At 42.9% G+C, this 27608-nt stretch overlaps 1 protein-coding gene across 2 annotated transcripts in view; it reads left to right on the forward strand.

Annotated features, from left to right (window-relative positions):
• The first annotated feature begins 12023 nt into the window (after positions 1-12023).
• ccdc85a (coiled-coil domain containing 85A) overlaps positions 12024-27608 on the forward strand; it is a 48536-nt gene continuing 32951 nt past the window's right edge. For both annotated transcript variants that reach the window (XM_052151524.1, XM_052151525.1), the window contains exons 1-2: positions 12024-12664; positions 13391-14366. In XM_052151524.1, coding sequence (XP_052007484.1) covers positions 12425-12664; positions 13391-14366 — 1216 coding nt within the window. In that variant the 5' untranslated portion in view covers positions 12024-12424. The remainder of the gene's footprint in view (positions 12665-13390; positions 14367-27608) is intronic.

Genomic DNA, 27608 nt, shown 5'->3' on the forward strand with positions numbered 1-27608 from the left:
TGCGCTGCAAGATGACAGAAGCAGTTGCCGCAGGTTGTTCTTGAATCATCCAGGTAGACACGCCCATCACCACCTGACCCGAACTCTCCATCCCCTCTCCTTCCTCCATCCTCTGAGTGCAACCTGGGAAAATTCCCCACAGCTGCACTTGTGGGGAATTTGGTATCTCCCAAGGATGCACAAAAGATAATTATTTTATTTTTTTTATTGCTCAAACGTAAACAACAGTATACAAAGTATACAAAACATACAACTTAATATTACCCTTGCCAGGGGGATAGGTATCACATACAATCAAACAAATTGTAAGTTATACAAATATTTCTAGTTTTCATAGCCTTTTTGTTCAATGAACCACAAATTAATTTTATATACGATAACATATCACAGTAAAAATGTTTAAAGGCCGGTTTTTGTTTTACATATTTGCATTTGTGGATATAGAATTTAGCTTGCACAATTAGTAAATTTATAATAAAGAAAATATCTTCTTTACTTTGTTTTCTAAAAAAACAAAACACAACATTTTCCCCCATTCAAAGTAAAGTCCTTGTAAAGTTCTTTCATAATAAAGCTGCAGAAGTCTTTCCAGAAGGTTGTGGAGTGTGTGCAGATCCAAAAAAGGTGCTGGGTGGTCTCAGGGTGATTTCCGCAAAAAGAACAGTTCACATCAATGTCCCTTTTGAATTTCGTCATATAATGGTTCAAAAGATAATTACTTTAAAATCAGGAATTTACCTGTGTTACGTCATCATGTCATAGAGGCTGAAAAATTATATACGACTTTACAAAGATAAGATTATGAAAAATCGTATTTTACTTTGGATTCAACTTTTAAATCAACGTGCCACATTTTTGACAGTAAACTGACATTTTATAACACAAGTCTGCAACTGAGTTGAGTCAGCTTCCCAGTTCGCATCAATAAACCAAGTTTAAATGATCATTGTGCTGCTGCTGCACTTATAATAGTGAAAATCTAACGCTTCTCTACTCGTTCTGGACATTTTTACAGTGTTTAAAACCTTTTGCACATACACTTTTATTTTTAGTTAGCCTACATGTTACACAATTTTACATTAAAATTGTTTTATGAAATCAAATAAAAAAGTAAATACACATTATAAAATGTATATATTTTTTAGATTGTATGAAATAAACCAGTACAACAACCTGGATTGTTCAATAAAACGGAAGTTTGGACATTTAATACAGTGTACAAACGATAGTTCCCTCTCGAGAGGTCTCTCCTATTGCGTAAGTAGCTTACGCTATGGGAAAACTCAGTTTCTCGAGAAATATTGAAGTCTTTATGTAAAACGCATTGCAGCTGCACAGCAGACAGGTCATTGGCTGTGCTGCGGCAACTTGCTCGAACCAATGACTGGGCGACTCTGAATGCGCGACCAATGAGCGCGCGCTTCGCGCCCGTGCGCTCAGAGCCAGCCAAGATTAGCATGGCTAAGGCTATATATTAGGCGCCCCGTCATGAGAGTTCTTTAGATTTAATCTCCTTCAGCAAAGACCTTCTCTTCGCTGGATCCTCCGGATTGTTGGAGTCTTTCGCCCGCCGTCGAAAAGCCTACAGCAAGACCGCTAAGAGGACGCCGGCGCCTTCAGCCGCCTTCGAAGCCTTCTGCTACGCCATCCGGCGCGCATCGCTATATCCTTTTACTGCAAGCGCTCGCCTCTGCAACGCTTTTTGATTGAGTAAAAAAGTAATTTTTCAAGGCGTTGTTACAAATGCCTTCAGCCTGCGCCTCGTGCAGAGGCCCTCTTCCTGACGGGGATCGTCACATCATTTGCACTCGCTGCCTGGGACCTAACCACGCAGAAGCTGCTCTCACTTGAGGCGGATGCCCCGAATGTGACTCCCTGGGCCTCACCGAGCTGCGCGCTCGCTTTGCTGCCTTCGCCGCGAACGAGCCTGCTACCACCGTGCTGCCGTCCCCTCTGTTCGAGCCGCGCAAAAAAGCGCCGCTCACGGAGGCCGCCAGAGCACGCAGACTTCAGTGAGGTAACGCCGGGCCAGTCCCCGCGTGCTTCACCACTACCCGAGAACTCCCCGCCGCCAGTCCATTTCAACGCAGGCGGACCAGCACCCCTCCAACAGAGCGGTGGGTCTCGTCTCGTTCGGCGCGTCAGGGGACGACGGTGAAAAGGATGACAGCCTTTCCATTGACGCTGCATCCAACGACTGGCCGGGCTCGGCCTTCGCCAGAGCACGTGGACTTCAGTGACGTCACGCCGGGCCAGTCCCCGCGTGCTTCACCACTACCCGAGAACTCCCCGCCGCCAGTCCATTTCAACGCAGGCGGACCAGCACCCCTCCTACAGAGCGGTGGGTCTCGTCTCGTTCGGCGCGTCAGGGGACAACGGTGAAAAGGATGACAGCCTTTCCATTAACGCTGCATCCGACGACTGGCCGGGCTCGGCCTTCGACCCCGCGCCGTCGACATTAGCGGACACGAGCTAAGAGCGGGAAGCTTTATGAATGTGGTGCGCGTGACTATTACGATGTATGCACCCCCACCCGAAAACTCTGTCCATACAGTTTCAAGCATTTCTCCGACTCATGCTGCAAGCATTTCGGAGATAGCGCGCGTGCCTGTACTCTCACACGCACCCCTGCACTCGGCACTCAACACGGCTGCTCAGCGCGCACCTGCGCCTCTGAGAGCTGTAAACTCAGTGTTAGCACAAGGCAATTTGCGGTGGGGCCCATACGTCACTGCGACACGCCCACAGCCAGCATTCAGCCCATATCTGTGCGAGCAAAAGCCTGGGAAAAAATCCTGACATGCCGAAATGGGTTTTGAACATAATAAAACACGGTTACTCACTTCAATTCAGCTCGCAGACCACCCCGCTTTTCAGCGGTGGTCGAGACGAAAGTGAGGAAAGATGTGTCACATGTTCTACGCACCGAGGTGCTCAAACTGATAGAGAAGGGCTATAGAAACTGTTCCTCCCTCTATGAGCGAGGTGGGTTTTTACAGCCGCTATTTTCTCGTCGAAAAGGACGGTGGCCTCCGCCCCATCCTAGATCTCAGACATCTGAACAAAGCTTTAATGATTCGCTCGTTCAGAATGTTAACAACCAAACATATCCTCGCGCAAGTTCGCCCCGGGGATTGGTTTCTATCAGTGGATTTGAAAGACGCTTACTTTCACATTCTGATAGCGCCTCATCACAGGCCTTTTCTGAGATTTGCTTTCGAGGGACAGTCATACCAGTACACAGTACTACCATTCGGCCTATCATTGGCCCCCCGTACATTCACGAAATGTATGGACGCGGCACTTTCCCCCTGAGACAGCGGGAGTCGCGAATACTGAATTACCTCGACGATTGGCTAATCATAGCACAATCAGAGGGTCAGTTAACGACGCACAGATCTTGGATTATCAGCCATCTAGAATGCCTGGGTCTGAGAATCAATTTTGCAAAGAGCGTGCTATCCCCCAGCCAGAATATCTCTTTTCTGGGAATAGTGCTAGACTCAGTGCAGATGACAGCGTGCCTCTCATCAGAGCGCGCGCTCTCTATTCGACGCCTTGCAACATCATTCAGAACGGGCGCGCGCGCCCCCGTCAAACGATTTCAAAGAATGCTCGGTCTCATGGCCTCGGCATCAGCTGTACTCCAGCTAGGATTGTTGCACATGCGTCCTCTCCAGCACTCGGGCCACTCTTTGATCAGAGCGAATCACGGCTGTATAAAAGCCCTGACGCCCTGGAAAGCCGTCAACTGGTATCAAACCGGCGTGAGTCTGGGCGTGAATACGCTGAGAAAAATGATCACGACAGATGCCTCCAAAATAGGATGGGGGCCCTTTACGAGGGCAGGCCTGTCTCCGGCTTTTGGTCAAACCCGGAAAAGCGCCTACATATAAACTGTCTGGAAATGAAAGCGGTCGCCTTGGCTCTCAGAGCCCTGCTTCCGTACCTGAAAAACGAACACGTCCTGGTCCGAATGGACAACATGATGGTAGTTTCGTATATAAATCGCCAGGGTGGACTCAGGTCGAGCTCCATGCACTCTATGGCCAGGGAGCTCATCTTATGGTCACAGCACCACCTGCGCTCGCTGAGAGCAGCGCATGTGCCAGGCGCCCTGAACCAGGGAGCAGACATGCTGTCCAGAGACAAGGTTCTCCCAGGAGAATGGTCTCTCCACCCCCTGACGGTTCAGTGGTTATGGCAAACCTTTGGCGAGGCAGAGGTCGACCTCTTCGCCTCCAGGGAAAATGCACACTGCCCCCTTTTCTTCTCAAAGAGCACGGACACGCTGGCCCAAGTCTGGCCGAGCCGCCGGACTTGTCGCGATGCTACCTCAGGTCATCAGTCGGATCAGGGAAGTGAAATGTGCAGTGCTCCTGGTAGCCCCACTCTGGGAAAACCAGACGTGGTTTCCAGAACTGATGCAGATGATGCAATCTGCCCCATGGCCGATTCCGTTGAGGCTAGACCTCCTCAGGCAGGCCAACGGGATGATTCTTCATCCCCGCTCCGATCTGTGGGCCCTCCATGCATGGCCCCTCAACGGGTTCCGAGAACCTCCCCAGTGGAGTTTTGAGAACCATCACTGAGGTGCGGCGCCTCTACGAGGCTTATATGCCCAAAAGTGGAAAGTGTTCAGTGACTGGTGTGATACCAAGAGCTTGAACCCCAATTGCGTCGCGAGATACCAAGTGTACTCGCCTTTTTGCAAGAGCTGCTGGAGGCGGGCGCACACCCTCCACGCTCAAAGTCTATGTGGCTGCCATAGCGGCGTCACACAATCCTGATAAAGGACGTTCATTAGGGAAAAACGACCTAATCATTCGTTTCCTAAGAGGCTAGGAGGATGAACCCTCCTCGCCCCCTCGGTGCCGATCTGGGACCTGGCCACGGTCCTGGGCGCACTCAAGAGTTCCCGTTCGAACCTCTCCGAACCGTGCACCTTAAACAGCTCTCGCTCAAAACTGTGCTCTTGCTGGTGCTCGCCTCAGTCAAGAGAGTGGGCGACCTGCACGCTGTCATCAAGCTGCTTGCCTGGAATTTGGACCTAACGACTGCAGAGTTGTCCTTAGGCCAAAGCACAGGTATATTCCTAAAGTGCTCTCCACACCCTTCAGAGTACAGGTGATATCTCTGGCAGCCTATCGTCCCCAGCAGACGCAAGCGACGCTAATTTACTCTGTCCGGTCAGGGCGCTCAGAGTATATTTGGAGCGTTCTGCCCTGTTCAGACAGGCGGAACAATTATTCGTATGCTTTGGTGGCCGCACTAAAGGTCTCGCAGTTTCAAAGCAAAGAATATCGGCTGGATAGTGGATGCTATAGCGCTGGCTTATGAAGCCAAGGGCCTTCAATGCCCCTTAGGCGTCAGAGCTCACTCTACGAGGAGCATGGCCTCCTCGTGGGCGTGGTCGAGTGGGATACCCATTGAAGATATTTGTCGCGTGGCAGGCTGGGCCTCACCTTCGACATTTATCAGGTTTTATAACCTACAGGTCCCCTCATTGCATTCCAACATTCTATCAGCCTGACTATAGAATGGACTGGAGTATGTATATGCTGAGCATTATCTCCTCCCTTATAGGTCCGTCTCTGACTGACTTAAAGGATTTTTTATGCATATCAGTACATAAAAAACTCAGTACATAAGATATGTGCTTGTGTTTGTACTATGAGCACCCCACCATGGACCACCTTGGAAGGCACTCTAGACTATCCCATTATGTAGCTCGCCGTTGGCCGGCTCATGGAATAATCGCTTTGCTTTAAGGCTCAGGCATCTGCCTCTGGCTTTATAGAGCGAAGTCAGCACGCACGGCGTTTTGCATGGTGTTCCCATAGCGTAAGCTACTTACGCAATAGGAGAGACCTCTCGAGAGGGAACGACTCGGTTACTTACGTAACCTCGGTTCCCTGAGAGGAGGGAGCGAGTATTGCGTAAGCTGCCGTGCTTGTGCTTGGTCAGTTCGCTTCAGTCGATTGAACCTAAAGAACTCTCATGACGGGGCGCCTAATATATAGCCTTAGCCATGCTAATCTTGGCTGGCTCTGGTCGCGCGTTCAGAGTCGCCCCGTCATTGGTTCGAGCAAGTTGCCGCAGCACAGCCAATGACCGAGCTGCCTCGCTCATTGCTGTCTGCTGTGCAGCTGCAATGCGTTTTACATAAAGACTTCAATATTTCTCGAGAAACTGAGTTTTCTCATAGCGTAAGCTACTTACGCAATACTCGTTCCCTCCTCTCAGGGAACCGAGGTTACATTAGTAACCGAGTCGTTTACAATTCTGCCCTACAAAGGCAAAATGCCGTAACATCATGTTTGGTCAAAAATGAGTTAATGTCATTTTTGGGGTATTCAAGTCCTCCTTTATCATGTGAATAAATATCGTGAGTCAATTTGATTGTTTTAATGAGAAATTAAAGGGCTATGCCAACCGTAACATCCAAAACCATACGAGAAACCACAGCAGAAGGCCGTAACAGTTGTTACGGCTCTTATCCTTTGTTCCGGCACGCTGAAGTTGAGTTAAGGTGTTCTGACTTTGTTTCGCCTGGCATCAAGAGAGATGTTACGGTGCCGCTGTGATGTTACTGTACTCTGGCTTTGTCATACTGTCAAAGATTACCGCTCTTTTATTGTCACCAAACCGCGTAACATACACACGACACATCTTTGAAATAAAGTGTAGACTGCCGACTGCTTGTTTGTATTATTACTCTGTGATAGCGATGTGATAGGGTGATGGTTCAGATCTGTCAATGTCAGTGACAGCCCGGAGTTTGCTAACTTTAATCTGTGTCACGTAAATTAGCGCTAACGTTGACGCTGACACTCCCCTCACATCAGATGCTGAAAACCAAATATTAAATACAGAGGCATCCTACCTTTCCATGCAATCCGATATAATCCATAGAAGATATAATCCATAGCAATGCACGTCATCTGCTGTATCCACAACAATCCATACGTGTTTGAGCCATATTTCCTTCTTGCAGGTGTTCACGTCAGATTTTACAGCTGGTTATCGCTAACGTCCGTACAAAGTAGGCTAACCTAAATAGTAAAAGTAATTCCAACCTTTTTTCGGTATACTCTGTCTATATTATCTCAGAATTAAAAAGTAGTAATTCAAGTCGAGTTCGTTGACTGAGCATCTTGAGCAGTTTGGTGGCCCTTAACCCTTAACCCTTTAACTGTCACCCCTCCCCCTTTTTTCGCATAGACATGAAAATCACTATCCAAACTTAAATGGTTGTATTTCAAGAATGCTTTGTCAAATATACCTATGGACAAGTTGTGTTCCAAATTTTAGGTTGATATCTCAAAAAATTAGCTTTCAGTAAGATTTTATTTGGAGCAGTAAAAAACTTGGAATGAGCAGTCTCTAATCTCTAATGTATTGGTCCAATGTTTAATTAATTATTACTCTATATCTTGCATTTAAATACATATACCTTTGTATTCAATTATAATTAAATTATCTTTATTGTGAAAATATTTATTGTATTTATTCATACTGTACATACTGTACTGCAAAGTAACTTATCTGTTATACTGTTTAACTGTGTTAGTGTTGCCGCACTATCCTGATCATTATAGCACTAAATAGGAACAACCAAAGGTCTTCTATATAATTGAAAATAAATACCATGATGACTAGACCTTGGTTAGGTGTTCTTATAATGGATGTAAGTATGGTGAACAGCAAGTAAATATTGATTATATGTCAGTTACGGCCTTTTGCCTTTGCATGACTCCTGATTTTTGGCACATGATACAAAGGCAGAGTACAGTAACTGCCAAACAAGGGTCAAAGGTCAATTTTGAGCTCAAGATTTTTTGCATACAAACATTTCTTCAGTATAGCAACTAGTTGTAAATTTTGGGAGTCCTACCTATAATACTTTTGTCTGGACAAAACAGAAACTTTAAAGTCATTTTTCTCAGTTTCACACTCTAGTGAGTTAAGGTCTTTTGCTTTTGCAGGGCAGAATTACTGTACATTCTAATATAATCCTCTTTCTAAACAAGAACTCATGAGTGATAACACACATTTTCAATGGTGCTTTCTGCAACCTTATTTGTTTTTTGGAATTGAAAAAGAATCGAAAACATTATTCTGGTTCGATTCCAAATCGAGTACTCAGACTCGATTCCCAAATTTCTGGAATCAAACAGCCCTAGTCAGAAGTTCAAGAGGAAAACTAGATGATACATGAGTTGCTGAGAAGGGAGGAGTCCCAAATTTTCAACATGGAGGAGGAGAGTATGTTTCTGTAATGAATGGCAGGTTTTGTTCATTTTTCTAAATACAGCTAATTGTTAGTTCTTGCCGTTTTGGTCATATTCATTTACTGTATGTATATCTGCAAACATTCTATGCATGTTGTACCTATTTACACCATGAAAATAGCTTGTATTTGACCCAAATTCCATTAAAACTCCAATGTTATGGTGTCAAAATAAAAGTTCCTCTAGAAATATATTTCCAGTTCTTTCTGACAACAAAGCATGTCAAGCAAGTCAAGTGGTTTTTATTGTCGTTCAACCATATACAGTTAGTACAGTAAACAGTGAAACGAGACAACGTTCCTCCAGGACCATGGTGCTACATAAAACAACATAGGACAAACACAGAACCACATGAGACTACACAGACTATATAACATACCTATATAAAATGCACGTGCAAACGTGTGCAAAAAGTACGGGACAGTACAAGAAATGACTAAAAATGAACAGGACAATAGGCACAGTAAGAGACAGTGCAGCGCCGACCAGTACACAGTAGTGCAAAAAGATGACAGTTTCTAAAATTGCCAAATGTAAACATAACATACTATGAGATAATGTTCTATGGACATAGCAGTTATTGAGGTAGGAGCCAGGTATAAAGTAACAATAATTAAAGTGCAACTCAGGACACATGTGTGTGTGTGTGTGTGTGTGTGTGTGTGTGTGTGTGTGTGTGTGTGTGTGTGTGTGTGTGTGTGTGTGTGTGTGTGTGTGTGTGTGTGTGTCAGACCAGACTTTGAGTATTGAGGAGTCTGATGGCTTGGGGGAAGAAGCTGTTACACAGTCTGGCTGTGAGGGCCCGAATGCTTCTTGGTTTTTTGTAAATGTCTTTGATGGAGGGAAGAGACATCCCCGATGATCTTCTCAGCTGTCCTCACTATCCTCTGCAGGGCTTTGCGGTCAGAAAGGGTGCAAGTCCCAAACCAGGCAGTGATGCAGCTGCTCAGGATGCTCTCAATAGTCCCTCTATAGAATGTAGTGAGGATGGGGGGTGGGAGATGTGCTTTCCTCAGCCTTTGAATAAAGTAGAGACGCTGCTGGGCTTTCTTGGCAATAGAGCTGGTGTTGAGGGACAAGGTGAGGTTCTCCACCAAGAAGCATCTCCACAGAGGAGGCGTCAATGTTCAGCAGAGAGCTGTCACTCTGCGCTCTCCTAAAGTCAACAAACATCTCTTTTGTTTTGTCCACATTCATAGACTGAGGTTGTTGGCTCTACACCAGTCAGTTAGCCGCTGCACCTCCTCTCTGTATGCCGACTCCTCGTTCTTGCTGATGAGACCCACCACGGTCGTGTCATCGGCAAACTTAATGATGTGGTTCGAGCTGTGCATTGCTGCACAGTCGTGAGTCAGCAGAGTGAACAGTAGTGGACTGTTCACCCCTGGGGGGCCCCAGTGCTCAGTGTGGTGGTGGAGATGCTGTTCCCAATCCGGACTGTCTTTTGTGGCTGTTCTTTTGTAGTGTGCTTTTCAGTGTGTATTTAACATTTCAGCCATTTACTTCCATTGTAATTATGTAATAAAAAAGGTGTGAGTCAAATTTATTTTTGTGGTTGACTAATAAACTGTTGACTAATAAATGCTGTTGATTGAGCTTAACCTGTAGCTATTGAACCCGGAACATTTCTTAAAAGGATTAGTTCACCCAAACATTTTACTTCTCTCATTTACTCACCATAATGCTATCTCAGATATGACTTTCTTTGTTCTGCTGTACACAAACAAAGATTTATCTCAGCTCTGTAGGTCCTCACAATGCAAATGATTGGTGGCCAGAAATTTGAAGGTCTAAGAAGTACATAAAGGCAGCACAAAGGTAATTTACTTTAGCCGTGTTTGCCCATTGTGTCTTTGAGCAGTGCACTGTATCCCTGGTGGAGACTATCTCTGTAATAAGTGTACTGTAAATTTCTTTGACCCAAAGTGTCAGATAAAGGACTAATTAGTAATTATCAAATTGACTAATGTGGCTTGCTTAATGTCAGTTGTTGACTGGAATAACCAGAATTATATAGATTAAGGAAATAAGTGGAACTCTTCGTTATAAATCATTGGTCTATGTAATGCAAAATAAAACTAGTAGGCTGAACAGGAGCTCAACCGAATCAAGCCTATTATTAATTTCATGCTGAAGCAGAGTTCCTCCACACTATTCATAAAATAAAATTGTAATCATAACAGCTCAGCACACTAAAGTAGCCACTGATAAAGAACACTACATTTCCCTTCAAAAATGTATCAATTTAACAAACTTTCATTATGTGTTATATATTGGGTGTGACTCAGGAGAGATGTCTAAATCCGTAGAGAAAGCTTCACAAAAAACAGTTCATGTTCAAAATGTGCACAACTGGAAGTTAATAACAGATGGAATTACAGTATCTTTAACTGAGATGTTCATAAAACTTTCACTAACATTATTATTTCTGAATGGAAATATTCATTTCAATTCAGTTTTATTTGTATATAAGTTTTTACAATAGCATACAGTTTTAATGCACCTTTACAGAAAATAAAGAAGAAGAAAAAAATTATGTTTTTAATATGCAGCCCAAATGGAAACATGTAGACAATTAAGAGAAAAGAGACATTTAAAAGTAGTGTTCACCACATTTACACATTCAAGCATTTGGCAGACAATTTATCCAAAGCAACTTACTGTGAATTCAAGGTATAGAGTAAAACGTTATATTCTGTTCTGTACAAAACAGTCCTGTTTTCCCGTCACCCTAATTTTTAAGAAACTGATGGATGTCAGTGGATCTGTGTTATAAGATATTTACTCTTTATCAACCCCCTACTGTATCTTATCTGAATCATGAAGTCTCGTCATGTGTCAGCCATAATCAGTGTATTTTGGATGGACTCCAATGCTTGACCAAATTTGTTAAAAAAATGTGCCAGCCAGAGGAGTGTGGCTCCCATCGCTGAATCTTGGTATCTCCCAAGGTTTGCTCATCATATTTAAACATCTTATGGAGGATTTTCTTGTCAGTGTCACCTTTAGCTTACTTACTGGGGTTGTGAGGCACTACTCTCCATAAAGCTGCTTTGGAACAACCTTTAGTGTGAAAAGCACTGTGGAAATACTTTAAATAAAATTGAAGTAAATTAGATTGAATTGGATTGAACTGAATCAAAATGTGTTGGTTCAAATGTTTAGAAAAGAAACTAATTTTCCAAAACAGTGTTGTGTTGTGTAAACTGACCTCTGTGCTATGATACCGGTTTCACAGACCTTTTATAGATCCCTGTTGTCACTGTAATTTTGGTACCCATAGTGTTTTTTTTTTTTTTTTTAGTATTTAAGAGCACAGACTACATCAGAATGTACTGAATTAAAATTGATTAATTTATTTAATTAAAATATTAAAATATATAAATAAATTGCCTTCAGGACCACCCATTGAGTCTGCTATTTCATTTAAATGGAACAATGGCTAAAAATAATCTAAATAATAATTTAGCCATTAGATCTATTTAATAGCTGGTGAAATTTATAAAGTGGGAGGTACTGCATAAACCATTTCTGTGAATTTGTTGTAGACATGATTAAGTTCTGTATTTTTGCGCCAGGTGGCGCCCAATAACAAAAAGCCCCTTCAGGAGGAGAAGGAGGCGTGTTACGGAACGGAAAGAGAGGGAGATTGACAGAAAGCGAGCGAGCAAAGAGAGAGAGAGAGAGAGAGAGAGAGAGAGAGAGAGAGAGAGAGAGAGAGAGAGATCACAATTCAGCCAGTTGATCAATTTGAAGGTCTGCTGTCACGCACCCTGCTCACCGTAGCGACCAGCCGTGCGCATTGCTCCATGCCTGCGGACAACGTGCACAGGTTCAGCACCGCACTGAGGTGGACAGCATGCTTACGGACAGACGGAAAGAATCACAGTCTCTTCCATAGAGACAGAGGTTCCATCCGTACAGTAAGTGCATAACGCGGAGAAGTATTTGCCGGCTCTCAAGGGCTGCATCCTTTTCGTCAGAGGGGACAACATGGGAAGAACATTGATCATTAAAATGTTAATCTCAAGCATTTGATGATAACAAGAAGGATTTCGGAAAAGTGCCAACGAAGGATTTTAGCGGCTTGTCTGCGATTTGTTTCATAGCCCAGGACTTATAAGTTGCTCATGAGAATGGAAAAGCCAATGCAGCCTCAGTCAACCATGTCCAAGAGCGCAGAAGGTCCGTCAGAGGACCTCCCCAAACTTACGGATGAGGAGCTTCTGAAATGGAGCAAGGATGAGCTGGTGCGCCGGCTGCGCAAAGCCGAAGCCGAGAAGATGAGCGTGATAGTGGACCACAGCAATCTCATCCGAGAGGTGAACCGCAGGTTTCAGCAGCACCTGAACGAGATACGTGGTTTGAAGGTAAGACGAACCTGGTTAACCGTCTCAGGGTGTTGGCGAATAGAGCTTTTTATCTTGCAGTCATTTGCCATGCCGTTCAATGGTTATTTTCTACTTCTCTGAAAACATTTGGCCTTCTAAGAAAATCCCAAAACGAATTGTTATTTAATGTCTAGCTAGATGGATTTTCTACACATTTCTCAATAATTTTGTGTCATATATCTTTTATATTGCTAAAAAATACAATTAAAAATTCATATTTTATAATCATAATGAACCATTTAGGGGAAAAAGTGATAGATTTTATGAGATGCCACCATAGCCTTCTAAATTCAGGTGGAGCATGATTGGAGGGTTAAGGGCATTCTGCTAAAATTATTTAAACTTATTCTATTTAATTCTTAAAATATTATCCCTTGTGATATTGCATTGTGTATATATATAGTGCAAAAGGATTTTGAAATAATATTAAGGTAAATAATGAGAATGAAATGTGTCTTATATATTCTTTATGCAGTTCATTAACATGGAAAAATGTACAATAATTATTTTATCTGTATTGTCTGAAAGGCTGCTGCTCTGATGCAGTGCACAATATTAGAAAAACTGAGTGTGTTAGTGTCTCTGTTCTGTGGACTCTGTCCACCACTGCACAGCATTGTTGCCAGTGCATGCTTACTTTACTTTCATCAGTAACTCTAGCCTTGCTTGCACATCAGTGATGAATCATATATTTTATTGTTCCAGGAGGTGAATCAGAAGCTCCAGGAGGACAACCAGGAGCTACGAGATCTCTGCTGCTTTCTGGATGACGATCGGCAAAAAGGGAAGAAGGTGTCGAGGGAGTGGCAGCGCCTGGGCCGGTATAGTGCAGGAATCATGCGTAAGGAAGTGACATTGTACCTGCAGAAGCTGAAAGAGCTGGAACAGAGGCAGGAGGAAGTGGTGAGGGAGAACCTTGAACTGAGAGAGCTGTGTCTCATGTTGGATGAAGAGAAGGGCTTATCCACTGGTGGGTCAGCAGGCAATGGGGGACCAGCCGGCTGCAGGAATTCAATTGATAGCCAGAGCAGCCTGTCTCATGCCAGTGGACCTGGGCCTGGACTACTGAGGGATGTAGGTGATGGGAGCAGTACCTCCAGCGCGGGCAGCACCAACAGTCCTGACCATCTCACACATAAACAGCAGCTGTTGGGTGGCCCAGCTGGAGGCAGTCCTGACCACCTATATAAGCCAGGCACAGGGGAGGAGGCATTACGTTCCGAGCACACAGGCCGCAGGCATAGCACCAGCCAGGAGTATGCTGCACATACCTTTCCCCAGGTATGCAGGTCTCGCTGCGGGTCTTTCTCCAGTCCGGACCATAAAGGCCTACGGGGGCTCAGTCCAGAGAAACTTGTCAACAGCCTGTCTAGGGGCAGCACAGAGCAGTTCTCAAAACACTTGCTGGTGTCCTCTCAACCTCCCAGCAGCCCCAACCTTTTGCAGAAGCACAGGGTGAGCATGGGTAGTGTGTGTGGGAGTCCAGAGCCCAAACAAATTCTATCAGGGATGCCAGAACACCTACAGAAAGGTCGTATCATATCTGGGAGCCCTGAGATGTTAAGGCATCAGTATGGCGGCAGCCACGAACACAGCAAGTTTGGCAGCCCGGGCCGAGATGTAGCACAGAAGAGGACAGGGGGAGAGGAGATGTCGCCTCATCACCGGAGCATCTATACCGGTATGAATGGTGGGTCCGACTGGAGCCTGCTGTAGCACCCACAGTGACATACATGAAGTTTCAATTGAATACACCACATGCAGAGGGGATGGTCATTCTTCATCATGGAGGGCATCATTTGCCAGCAAAGCACAATTTCCAGCAAATTCAGCCAGCTATGATGTGCATTTAGTTCAGTTTGTCTTTGCTCAGTTCAGAAGAGGCATTGAGGAGATAGAGCAGGGGCTTTAGTGTCTGACTAGAGCAGAAAATCTCATCTTTGGTAAAGGTTGGTGGTGTCCAGTCTTGGTCCTCTTGGGCCATGATTTCAGCAGGCTTTAGCTGCTTCCTATCATTTATGCCTCTGTACCTGTGCCTCCGAAACCATTGTTTTATTCTCTGGAACCCAGCTGAGGGAACACTTATCAGTGAAAGACCAAAATGCTCAGAGGCCCAACAAAAGCCAGAAGACAGTGCAGCCCAGCAGGACCAGGAGTGGACACCATTGTATTTGCCATATGCACCCAGGTGAGTGGAGTGGCAAAGTATGAGTCAGCAGAGCTGGAACAAGAGCAGTGTTGAGACTCCTATTTATTTTTTGACCCTTTTCTTATGTTCTTTCAACTCCATTTACAGTGCAGACTTCACAATAATCTTCTTGTCATGTATGCAGATAACACTGTGAGTGTCTTTTGTATATGAAGTGCTTAAGCTGAGTGCTGCAACACGTAAATACTCTTGAATTACACACACACACACACACACACACACACACACACACACACACACACACACACACACACACACACACACACACGTTGGGTTTTCATGTTTTATGAGAACTCTTCATAGACACAATGGTATTTATACTGTACAAACTTTATATTCTATCCCCTAATCCTACCCCTAAACCTAAACCTAACCCTTACATTTTCAATAAACATAATTTAGTATGTTTAGTATTTAGTATGTAAAAGCCGTTTTCCTCATGGAGACCGACTTATTGTCCCAACAACGTCAAAAATGTCAGGTTTTACTATCCTTGTGGAGAAATTTGGTCCCCACAATGTAGGGAATACCTGGACACACACACACACACACACACACACACACACACACACACACACACACACACACACACACACACACACACACACACACACCACAAGGTGCTGGCACAGATCGCAGCAGGGTCTTGTAACTTTGTACATTATTAAAGCATCACTTTAATCTTGCCTGTAGTTTCTGAAGGATTTCTGTTGGAGTTCTGAAAATTCAATTTTTATGTGCTGTATGCCTGTAGTGAAGTTTTATTTTCTAGAAACCATGTTTAGGGATGTGTAACTCTTTTAGTTTGACAAAAACAACAATGAAGCCTCATATTAACCTAAGCTAATTTATCCTGTGAGAAAATGGCACTTTACTACTTTAATGAGATACTTTCAAAGAAAATGTAAAAAAAAATATAATTTAGATTAGCAGTTTGCTTTTAATATATAGATGCTAATAATAGGATAGTTAAAACTGTCTGATCAAAAAAGTCTGCAGTGGACATTATTGGAGGACAAACTGTGAGAATGAGAATGTGTGCAGAACAAAGGGGAAGAATATCAGGCTCTCTTCCTGATGTGTAACATTTTCTCCAGCTATAAAAGCTGCTAATGATTTCTTTGAGAGGAAAATTGCTGAGCTGTGTGGCTTGCCAGGGCCGTGGGACACATCCTGAAGCTGTGTGCTGTTTACCTTACGATGTGTTTAATACGAAAATAACAGCTGCTAAATAACACCTGAGCTCACTGACCTAAAAGACATGAATGCTTTAAAAAGAGAGTTCCACAACTAGTAAGAGTGCTGTTATTCTGGTGCAGGACAGTTGTAAGTGAAATTCTGGTATAGATTGGTGTGGTTAAATTGTTGAAGTGTCTTTCCTGGAAGATACTTGAGTTTGCCTTTTCTCAGAGGAAATTTGTATTGCTCAGATGTTGGCATTTCAGAGCTCAGGAAACTTAAATGGAAAGTTTACCCTAATTTAAAATGTATTCACTCTAATGTTTTTCAAACCCATATTTGTGGAACACAAAAGGAAATATTTAGTAAGTATGTTAGCCTAAACTTACTTTCATTGTATTTCATTGTATATTGTAAAGGCTGTAGGATAAATTAAATTAGACACAAATGAAACAACTGTTTACATACAATCAAAAGTATAGAGCTATTCAATTAATATGGATTGCATAGAAGATTGCATAGAAGATGCATGCAAGATTATTGGGGTCTTTTTCTCAGCAGAAAAATCTGAGGAGCAGGAGACCTCAGAAAAAGTCTAAATTTATTCTCTATTTAATCTCACAGCTGTCTAGGAGAAACAATTTAAAAATTAAAAAGATTTATTTATTTTCCTATGGGACGTGATGTGGTGTTTATCTCTCTGAGCGCACAAAGGCCTTGTATACAAGTTTGCACCAGACAGCCTTTATTGAGATCCATCTTGCAGCACATTCATGTCTTTCGACACCACCAGCAAACAAACCCAGCATAAAAGATTGTACTCTCTATTTCTCTATAAATCATTTGCTGTGCTTGAGACACACATTCTGAGTTTCCATCTGTGTTTTGCCAGTATCTTTCCAGACCAAGACTCTATTTCCTACTGTTGCAGATCCAATCCAAATTTAATTTTCCAATTCCAGATCCAATTATTGGTTAATCAAATAGTAAAGGCTTTTATTCTGCCTTCATGCAACTGTGTTCTTTATCAAAATCACATGCTTATATTGTGAGTAGGGAATTACAGTTAATCCCTGTTGGTCGTGGCCAGCCAACCTGGATTATCCCTTAAGAAGGTTTTTACAGTCGGATTTCTCTTTTTCTCCTCCCTTCCTGCGGTGTGTCCTGTGGTCCCATATAATGCTCATATTTTTGGCTTTTTTGATCCAGCCCCTCTTTAGTTCTAGTTCATTTGCAACAACCATTAAGCTATATCAGTAAAGTAACAGCTGCAAGGTGTCTGATTTAAGAGTTCAAAACAAGAAATTTATGGGATCTGTAAATGACTTCTATAAGTCATTTGCTTTAAAACATGCCTAAATTGTAGAATTTAGGGGAAAGTCTTTGGTATTAACACTTAAAGGATTCAAGTGTTAATTCATGGATTCAATTTAAGTTAAGATAAATCTACAACATTTGTGGCATAATGTTGATAATTACAACACATTTTTTTAAATTTGTCCCTTGTCTATTTACAAAATAAAAAGCAAAAAACGTGGTTACACTTACAATGGAAGTGAATGGGACCAGTACATACACATTATATACAAATGCACACTATTTCAAATGTATACCCACAAGACGTAAACATTATATGTGTATAACATTTTTGTGCAGTAAAATTGTATACTAACCTTATCTGTGTAAAGTAATATCCAATATTACAACTTAAAGGGATAGTTCACCCAAAAATGAAAATTCTATCATCATTTACCATCATCATCAGGTTCAAGGTCATGCAGGCTCTCGCGTGACGTAAGCACATTGGCAAGTTCATGCAAGAGCTGACATGTGAAATATCAGCTGCTAATTACGCCACATGAAAGGCAGTTTGAACTCCACCCATGCCAATGAGCACGCTTTAACCTGCGTGAACGCCTGTTGGCACTGCTCCGTCCATTGGACCGGGTCCGGAGCCCCCTTTTTAGTGAGATCAGTCAGCGGGGTGGTGATGTCCGAATAATTAGGCACAAACCTCCTGTAATAGTCAGCCAGCCTCAGGAACTGTCTCGCCCCCTTTTTGGTCTTGGGACTCGGGCAGGTCACAATCACTGCAGTTTTGTCATTTTGGGGAAGCACCTGCCCGTGGCCCAGATATCGTACCTCCACCCGCCCAGTCGCACACTTTTTGGGGTTTTCTGTAAGCCCCTCCTGTTTAATCATTTAACTTTTGATCTTGACAAGGTAAAAAAAGAAAATGCCAAAAAAATAAATAAATAAATAAAAAATTCACTAACCGGTAAACTTTAATAATTTGTTTTAGGCAACATGTACAGTGGTCAGATAATTATATCTAAAAATATTTCGTTTTTGTTATTTTATGATTTATGAAATTGATTTGTAATAATTTGTAATGTTTATTGCCCAGGTTAACACTTAAAATATGCTTTTGCATGCATTCAGTAATTTGTTGCTTTTGTGATTTAGTTCAATTCTACAATACCTACTGAAAATATATTATTCATGTGCAGTTTATTTATTGCCATTTTGTCCAATACTGACAATTTCTGCCACAGTTTCAGTCAATTTCTTGCATGCGTTTTGTCAATGTCAATTTCCTGAACACCAAAAGCCATGCATTTTGTAAACACTATTTAGTACTATGTTTTACAAATAAAACATATTCTTAGTTATATCAAACGTCTCAGTTACTGATGTAACCTCCGTTCCCTGATGGAGGGAACGAGACGTTGTGTCGATGAGTTGACACTAGAGGTCACCCTTGGGAGCCCAGACATATCTGATCTTTTGAGAAAAGGTCAATGGGAATTGACGTGTGGGATTTGCATACCACTCCCCCGGACATAAGGGTATAAAACGAGTGTTGCAGCAAACACACATTCAGGAGCCGAGCCAAAGACCCGGCCATTTCAGCAGTTGGTTCAGTGTTGTGGCAAGAGGGGCACAACGTCTTGCTCCCTCCATCAGGGAAAGGAGGTTAAATCAGCAACCGAGACATTCCCTATATGTCACTCACTCAACTACTGTCGATGAGTAGACACTAGGGGTGTCCCAATGGAAAATGCCACAAGAGATGAGCCGGGTTACTTAGACTGGCATTGCGAGACGGGCAGAACTCTGTGTGCCTTGTAGTCAGCGCAGCAAGCCGTCGCATAACTACCCCCAACACACAGGCAGGCATGAAGTGGTCCTGTACACCCCATGGAGCACCTAACTTCTCAGAAGTTTAAGGACTGGCTGGCCCAGCCATGGCCATCTCTCTATTATTCTCCCCAAGAAAAAGGAACAAATTGTTCAGCTGGAGGCCATATAAGGTCCACGTTGAGGGGTGTGCCTCCAAAGAGGAGGACACTGTGGAGACCACACCCAGCCCCGAGAGGGGGGGACTCCTAAGTGGAATACAACACACAATCTTACCGGGTCAGAGTGGAAGCACGTCATTTGGAGCGGCACCGAGGTAGGTCCTACCCAAGGAGGGGAGAAGTTACTACAATCACGGTGACCAAGGACAGAGGGCCCTCTACCCAAGGAAGACGTGGTTTTTGTGGAATATACATCATGGGGTTACCTAAGGAGACAACCAGCACATGTGGAGAACTTACCACAGTACGGAGGCCCAAGTGACGCATGTACTGGGGCGGCAGCGTGCCTCTGCAAAGACTCGTCAGCCGCTGGGCTAAGGAGGAATAACGTCCATGGTTCACACTTTTTTGCGAATGCAACTGGAAAGAAAGCACACGTTTTCACGTCAAGGGAGGGGAAAGGCGCTATGTGAAAGCAGTACACCCGGCCAGCTGACCCGAACTTACCTGTTTGTGTCACCTGATGACACAAGTGTTGAAGTGTTTCCCACCTGAGCCGATTCTTTTTTGTGGCAAACTTTATAGACTGTGTAACCATCCAAATTTATGGTGCCTTTAGTGGGACTATTACACAGCCAAGTAATCACAGACAGCGGACTTCAACTTCTGTGGTGGCGTAAATAAACTTTCAGGCTTGGACACGTCTTTATGTTGCGCTTGTGCTGCACACATTCTGCGCTGTACTTCCGTACTTCTGTACAGACACCTGCATGTCACCTATAAAATTGAGTGACAGTCACATGAGGAAATGCAATTGAAAGATTTATTTTATCTAGCCAAGTTTATATGATGCTGTTTAAATGTTACAGATTCTGTCTTAATTAAACTGATTTGGATTTTAGAGAAGTTATTTATCTTCATGCAATACCGTCAATGAGAAGATTTCAATGGTATGATTGAAACCATTACATACCTACTCTATACCTATAGCTGCCCTGTCAATCTCGTTCATATGGGACATCTGTCTGAGTGTTACTCAGAGCCAGATGGCAACTCCTACTGTCTGTCAATCAGACCGTCTGTCAACGTGTTATGTAAATAATGAATAATGCTGTAGCTCAGCTGCATTTGCATTGGTAATGTGACACAGAACAAGCCCTGCTGGCTGTTCATGCTTCACGCTTTGTGGGCTTTTGTCATAGTTTCAGGCTGATGTGGCGATACATGGATTTGGCCCTTTGAAGTAATTTAATTTAGAATCTGAGCTACTCTGAGTTTAAATGGGCAATGCATTTCTAATGGCTTGCCTTGACATTTAAGGGGAATTTAATTTCTATTTCTTTCATTTCTCAAGAGATATAAAAGGTCTGGTGGTGATTGGCACTGGTATCAGATGGCTGTTTTTTGCTCTCTTGGGAGCTGGGGTTGTGTAACAGTTTGGAAATATTTCTCAGAAGCTCTGTAATAAAGTAAATCTACTCAGCTCTTTGGGACCTGGCCAATGACTGATCTTGAATGCTCTGCTATAATTAATGACTGTCTGCTTGTTTTATGGTTTAATGAAAAATTTAAATCCTGCTAAGCTGTGTCCTAAACAGACAGCAATTTACTTCCCCTGTGATCAGCGTGTGTGGTTGCTAATTCCATAATCTATTAGTTTTCATGCAGCGTTTGACACGCAATAATTTCAATGTGCTGTATGCAGTGTAGAAAATGCAGCTGATAAGAAGAGTTCTAGGACTAAATAGGTGCACACATTCTGAGAAGTGGAGAGCTACAAAGTCTATTGATCCCTCATTAGTGCATGAGTGAGCAATTGATTAAGGGTTTTTGCGACTGTGTCAGAAGGAGAAACTTTGAATAGAAGACACTTGGAATAGCATATCATCTCCTTGCCTATATGTCTTGCCTTAAAACCTCTAGTATGGATCTTAGTCAGGGTAGATGCCATATATAATTTGATGCGAATGAAAACTAGGCTGTGAGAGATACGAGGACAGTCCAATTAATAGATTTGACTGTATTAAAGGAATAGAGTTGTGAGATATCTTGCTTGAAAGGTGGCAGACGAGTGAACGCTGGCGCAACTAGCTGCCGCTGCTCGCTGTTAGCTCACCTGTTTCAACTGGCGTTTTCACTGGTCGTGGAAGCTTCTTAAATCTCCTTCTACAATGTGGGCCGGTAGAACATACACTTTGTTTGTCTGTGCCTGGCTCTTTTTGCTGCCTGCTCACCTGCTAGTGACGGGTTTGCTTCAATATTCGGTCATTGACCTGTTCCGGCTGCGCTATCACCTGTCTGGACCTGCGCCGGAGGCTTTCCACCTTTATCCGGACATCGCCTTTCAGCCTCGTCCGAGATACTTCCACCGAGGGTCCCGCCGGAATTTCCATCACAACAGGTCAACAGTAATAAAGTCCATCTGGTCAACTTCACGTCGCCCTCCACGCTCCACCAACCGGGCTGTCGACCACAGTGTGTTAGCCCGCCTAGCTCGGTCGGCTAGCACCACCACCAGCTGTGACAACACTGTACTTAACTTCGCTTTGCTCAACATCCGTTCACTGACAGACAAGGGACATCTCATCCAGGACCTCATCAATGATCGTAAGCTAGACTCTCTCTGTTTAACCGAGACATGGCAACAGCCCAATGACTTTTCTCAGCTGAATGAATCCACTCCTAGTGGATTTGTTTACATCTGTCAACCTCGTGGCTCCGGCCGGGGAGGAGGTCTCGCGATAATTTATCACGAGAAGTGGAAAGTCTCAACGATATCTGTGCCTGTCTCTAGCTCGTTTGAATCGACTGTCTGCAAGCTGTCTGGTCCCACCCCAACCATCATTGCTACTGTCTATCGCCCCCCAAAATTGAATAGTGAATTTTTAAATGATTTTGCTGCTTTTCTCACTCACTTATTCTCTCTCTCTCATCAAACATAATACTGCTGGGTGATTTTAATATCCACATGGACAATATTAATCTCCTTCTTACTAAAGACTTCACCTCCTGCCTAGAGAGTTTTGGATGCCAGCAATATATCACTTTTCCCACACACTCCAAAGGACATACTCTGGACTTAATTTGCTGTTCTGGTGTCACTCCCTCTGACATTACAGCTGCTGAACTCCCTATAACTGACCATTTTCTCATCTCATTTACTGTGAAACTCACTCTTTCCATCTCTAAAATATCACGTTTTATTTCATTTCGGAATATTAAGAATATCGATCCTGTCACTCTCACTTCAAGTATCCACTCTTTCTGCCTGCCTGACATTCACAATCTATCCACCCCCGACGATCTGGTCTCTCACTACAACACTGGACTCCATAATATTCTTAACTCCTCATTTCAGCTATCATCCACTCCTCTCTTACCACTGGAACTGTACCCACATCATTCAAAACAGCTGCCATTACCCCAATTTTAAAAAAATTTGGTGCCGATTCTTCAAACTTCAATAACTTTCACCCTATATCCAACTTACCATTCATCTCCAAAATCCTAGAAAAAACAGTTGCCTCTCAACTCCATTTTCATCTATCCCACAATAACCTGTATGAACAGTTCCAGTCTGGTTTCCGTCCACTTCATAGCACTGAAACAGCACTTGTCAAAATCACCAATGACCTTCTCATGGCAGCTGATTCTGGACTCCTTACCATCCTCATCCTCCTCGACTTAAGTGCAGCCTTTGATACCATCTCTCACACCGTCCTTCTCAACAGATTATCTTCCATTGGCATCACCCACACTCCGTTAGACTGGTTCACATCTTATCTCTCTGGCCGCACTCAGTTTGTTCAACTTAAGTCTTTCAAATCCAGTCCCTCTACTGTCACTTCAGGTGTGCCCCAGGGCTCTGTCCTGGGGCCCATACTTTTCATCATTTATCTCCTTCCCCTGGGCAATATATTCCACAAAGTTAACATTCAATTCCACTGTTATGCTGATGACACCCAGCTCTACCTCTCGACCACACCTTCATTCACTTCCCCGCCCACCTCCCTCACTGATTGTATTACAGAAATGAAAACCTGGTTTTCCCAAAATTTTCTCAAATTAAACAGTGATAAAACTGAGGTTCTCCTCATTGGCACTAAATCTAATTTATCCAAAACACAGTTTTTCACTCACTATTGATAATTCCTCCGTTTCACCCTCCCCCCAGGTTAGGAGTTTGGGTGTCATCCTTGACACCACATTATCTTTTCAGTCCCACATCAATAACATTACCCGGTCTGCCTACTTCCATTTACGACACATAAATCGCCTTCGCCCCTCCCTTACACCACACACTGCCGCCGTTCTTGTCCATAGTCTTGTCACTTCCAGTTTGGACTACTGCATCTCTCTCCTTTTCTGCCTCCCTCACAAATCCCTTCATAAGCTTCAACTGGTCCAGAATTCAGCTGCCCGCATCATAACTCGAACTCCCTCTATTCACCACATCACTCCTGTTCTTCAACAGCTTCACTGGCTCCCGGTCCAGTTCCGTATTCAATACAAAATCCTTCTGTTAACATTCAAGGCCATCCACAAACTTGCCCCCCATATCTGTCTGATCTTCTCCATGGTCCAACATCCACCCGCTCCCTTAGATCCTCTTCCTTCATACACCTGTCTGTCACCCCTGCCCGTCTCACCACTATGGGGAGCAGAGCATTTAGCCGCTCAGCTCCCCGTCTCTGGAACTCCTTACCACCCGAACTTAGAAACATCGATTCATTTTTCCACTTCAAATCGCAACTCAAAACACATCTGTTCAAAAATGCCTATCTCACATGATATCAATTGCTCTACCTCTTTTTGTTTTTAATGTTGTTGTTTATTTAATTTTGGTGCTTTTAAATGTCTTATGTATTCCTGTACGGTGTCCTTGAGTGCCGAGAAAGGCGCCTTTAAATAAAAAATGTATTATTATAGTTCACCCAAAAATTATAATTTACTCACCTTTAAGTTATTCCAAACCTGTATGACTTTCTTTCTTCTGTGAAGCACAAAAGGAAATGTTAGGCAGAATGTTAGCCTCAGCAACCATTCACTTCTATTATATTATGTGAATTAAATTGAATGGTGACTGAACCATTCACTTTCATTATATTATGTGAATTAAAGTGAACGGCGACTGGAACTAAAATACTGCCTAATGTCTCCTATTGTCATTCAGGTTTGGACATGACATGAGGGTGATTAAATAATGACAAAATTTCATTTTTGGGTGGACTATCCCTGTAAGGTCCAAAGTAACATCAGATTTTCACAACTTTTGTCCAGTGGAAATTTGTGAAGATATATTTTTTATGTTTTGGGGGTTGAAAAATCACCAATGTACACATCAGTACAACCATTTAAACAGACTCTACTTCTCAAATTGTATTAAATATTAAATATGATGCTTAAAGTAACTAAGTTCTATAGAGTATAATTTCCCTTTACAGTTTCTAAATTGCAGTTAGTAATGACAATGGTGTGTGCAGTAAATTTCATTGTATTCCTATAGCTTTTCGGTTTGGAAAAGATTTGGTGTTTGGTGTTAAGTGTACATAGCCAGTGTTAGAGGAATCTTCTGTAATTTGTTTTTATACTTGTAACAGGAGTAATATGTTCAGGTGCAGAGGAGGAGAAATAATTAGGCCTCCAAAGTGTCCTTTAGACTGGCTGTTAATGCAACTTTTCTCTTAATCCAGTTCGTGTGTATGTTCTCACCTATGCATTCATATTCTTTCATTGAGATCTAATAGAACAATATGCCACTATCTCACATTGAAATAAATCTTTCTTCCATTCAAGTTTAACCATGCATGTGGATGTATTCTGTTCTGTATGAGTGAGTTAAGTTACTTCCAATCATCTGTTTTGTTATACTGACTGTGACAGAAGCCTCTGTAAAAAAACAGTAAGTGCCTTTGTAGAACTGCTTTGTCAACTTCATGGCTACTGCAGCCAATATCTACCAGTAATTGTTTAATTCATTAAATGTCAGTGAAAATGATATACATTATTCATCTCAATTATAGCTCTTGATCTCTCCCATTCCTTGGAAGATGTTCAAGTGTGCCAACAAAAACCCTTTAGTTCCAAATGATACCCTGTGCCATCTCTACCAATTTTCGCCTCTGTACTACCCTGCAGCATAGAGAGATTATATAATTCATGCTGAGAGGGCCAAGCCTGCTTTCTACTCAGAAACTCCGTTCATCAGCCTGCTGTCTTCAGGCATAAGGTAGAAACCATTGATTGCTACCATAGAGAGAAGGAACACGAGGGCGCAGTAGTCAGGACACCTGCAGGGCTTTTACCTAATCTACAGTCATAGTCCTCCAAGAGCTCACAGCCAGCTCACAGCTTGAGGGGCCATATTCAACTCACCATTATCCTGTTCTAAAGAAGTCGAAAAAAATATTCATGGTGAGAGGGAGAGGCTGTCAAGTTGATGACCCGCTGTTATAATGGTCTTAAAATGGGTTCTAAGAAATTAACCTCTGGTAATATGCTCGCATTAGAAATGCTGAGAAAATGGAATCCCTTTCGAGCAGAAAACATTGTCCAGTTAGTGGAAATGTGTTCACACACATCTTTATCATACTCTGTTGACCTTTGGCAGTGACAGAGATGTGTATTAGTGGCTTGTGTTAGGGTGTTACTTATGGCACTTTACCACTGCACGTTACGGTTCGACTCAACTAAAATCTGCTCGCTTTACATTTCTGAGCTTTCTTTTCCACTGCAGTTTAGTGCAGCCTCAATGTGGGTGGGATTATAGGCTGATTGTCATAGTTGTCATATCAATGATGCTAGTGGTGATTTTCTCGGACCAATCAGTGATATGCAGAGTTGTGACATCATATTTAGTATCGGCTTGGCTTGCTTGGAACCTCAACCAAGGTGGTACTAAAAAAAGTACCAGGTACTATCCACAGTGGAAACCCCCCAAAAAGTGAGCAGCTGTACCATGCAGTGGAAAAGCCCCATTTGGTCACTGTGTAGGTAAGTCAGTGTTTTGCATGAAGATGAAGGGCAATCACACAGTATTGTAAGTCACTGCAGTCAGGTAGCACTGTTCCCCACTGAGCATATGTGATATATCTCAGTAAACAGTGAATATTAAACAGCTATCAATGACATAAGAATAAAGACGTCAGGATAAATGCATGGATTGGCTATAGCGTGTGACAGTGGTTGCTCATTTCTTTTAGAGGCCTTGCTTTCGAGATATATTTAAAAACATTCCACAATTTGAACCATTCAAATAAGATCCGAGATCAGAATCACAATATTTCAAACAAAGCAAAAAAGTACAACACTGTTCAAATTATTGATCTATTGACTTGAAGCCAATGATTCAGAAGTGACTGCCCACTCGCATGTAGTATTGCAAATTATGTAATAGTGTCAGCCACTCTCAGACAACTCACATACACTCACTGAGCAGTTTGGAACATTATGGTCCTAATAAAGTGGCTGATGTGATCTTATGCTTTTGTAGCCCATCCACCTCAAGGTTCGATGTGTTGTGCATTCTGAGATGATATTCTGCTCACTACAATTGTACATAGGGGTTATCTGAGTTACCATAGCCTTTCTGTCAGCTCAAATCAGTCTGACCATTCTCTGTTGACCTCAGTCATCAACAAGGCATTTCCGTCCAACAGAACTGCCGCTCACTGGATGTTTTTTGTTTTTGGCACCATTCTGAGTAAACTCTAGAGACTGTTGTATGTTAAAATCCCAAGAGATCCGCAGTTACAGATATACTCAAACCAGCCCGTCTGGCACCGACAATCATGCTACGGTCGAAATCACTGAGATCACATTTTTCCCCATTCTGATGGTTGATGTGAACATGATGCTTTTTATTTGCTTGAATATTAATATTTATCATAAACTTTATACATCTCCCTGAGTGCTGACATATTTGTGTGACATCATGCACCTGCATCTTGGCGAAATCGAGTTGAGGATTTCCCCACAGATTTGAAGTCCGACTTCAAGGAGTGTTCCAGGAAAGAAATTTTACCTTTTAAAATCAAAACTTCTAGTGTGTTTTTTTGTGATTTGTAGCATATATCAAAGCTTTACATCAAAGCTCATGGTTGTCTTAAAAAGTTTATACTGGCAGGGAAGTATGGGAGATGATTATGAGGCCAGCAGGTAGGAAATATTTGCAGGATGGCAATGTGGGGCAGGTGTAGGCAGTATTATTATGCTGGGACAGCGTAACTGCTGT

Source organism: Xyrauchen texanus, chromosome 20 (assembly GCF_025860055.1).
Source record: "Xyrauchen texanus isolate HMW12.3.18 chromosome 20, RBS_HiC_50CHRs, whole genome shotgun sequence".
NCBI lineage: Eukaryota > Metazoa > Chordata > Actinopteri > Cypriniformes > Catostomidae > Xyrauchen > Xyrauchen texanus.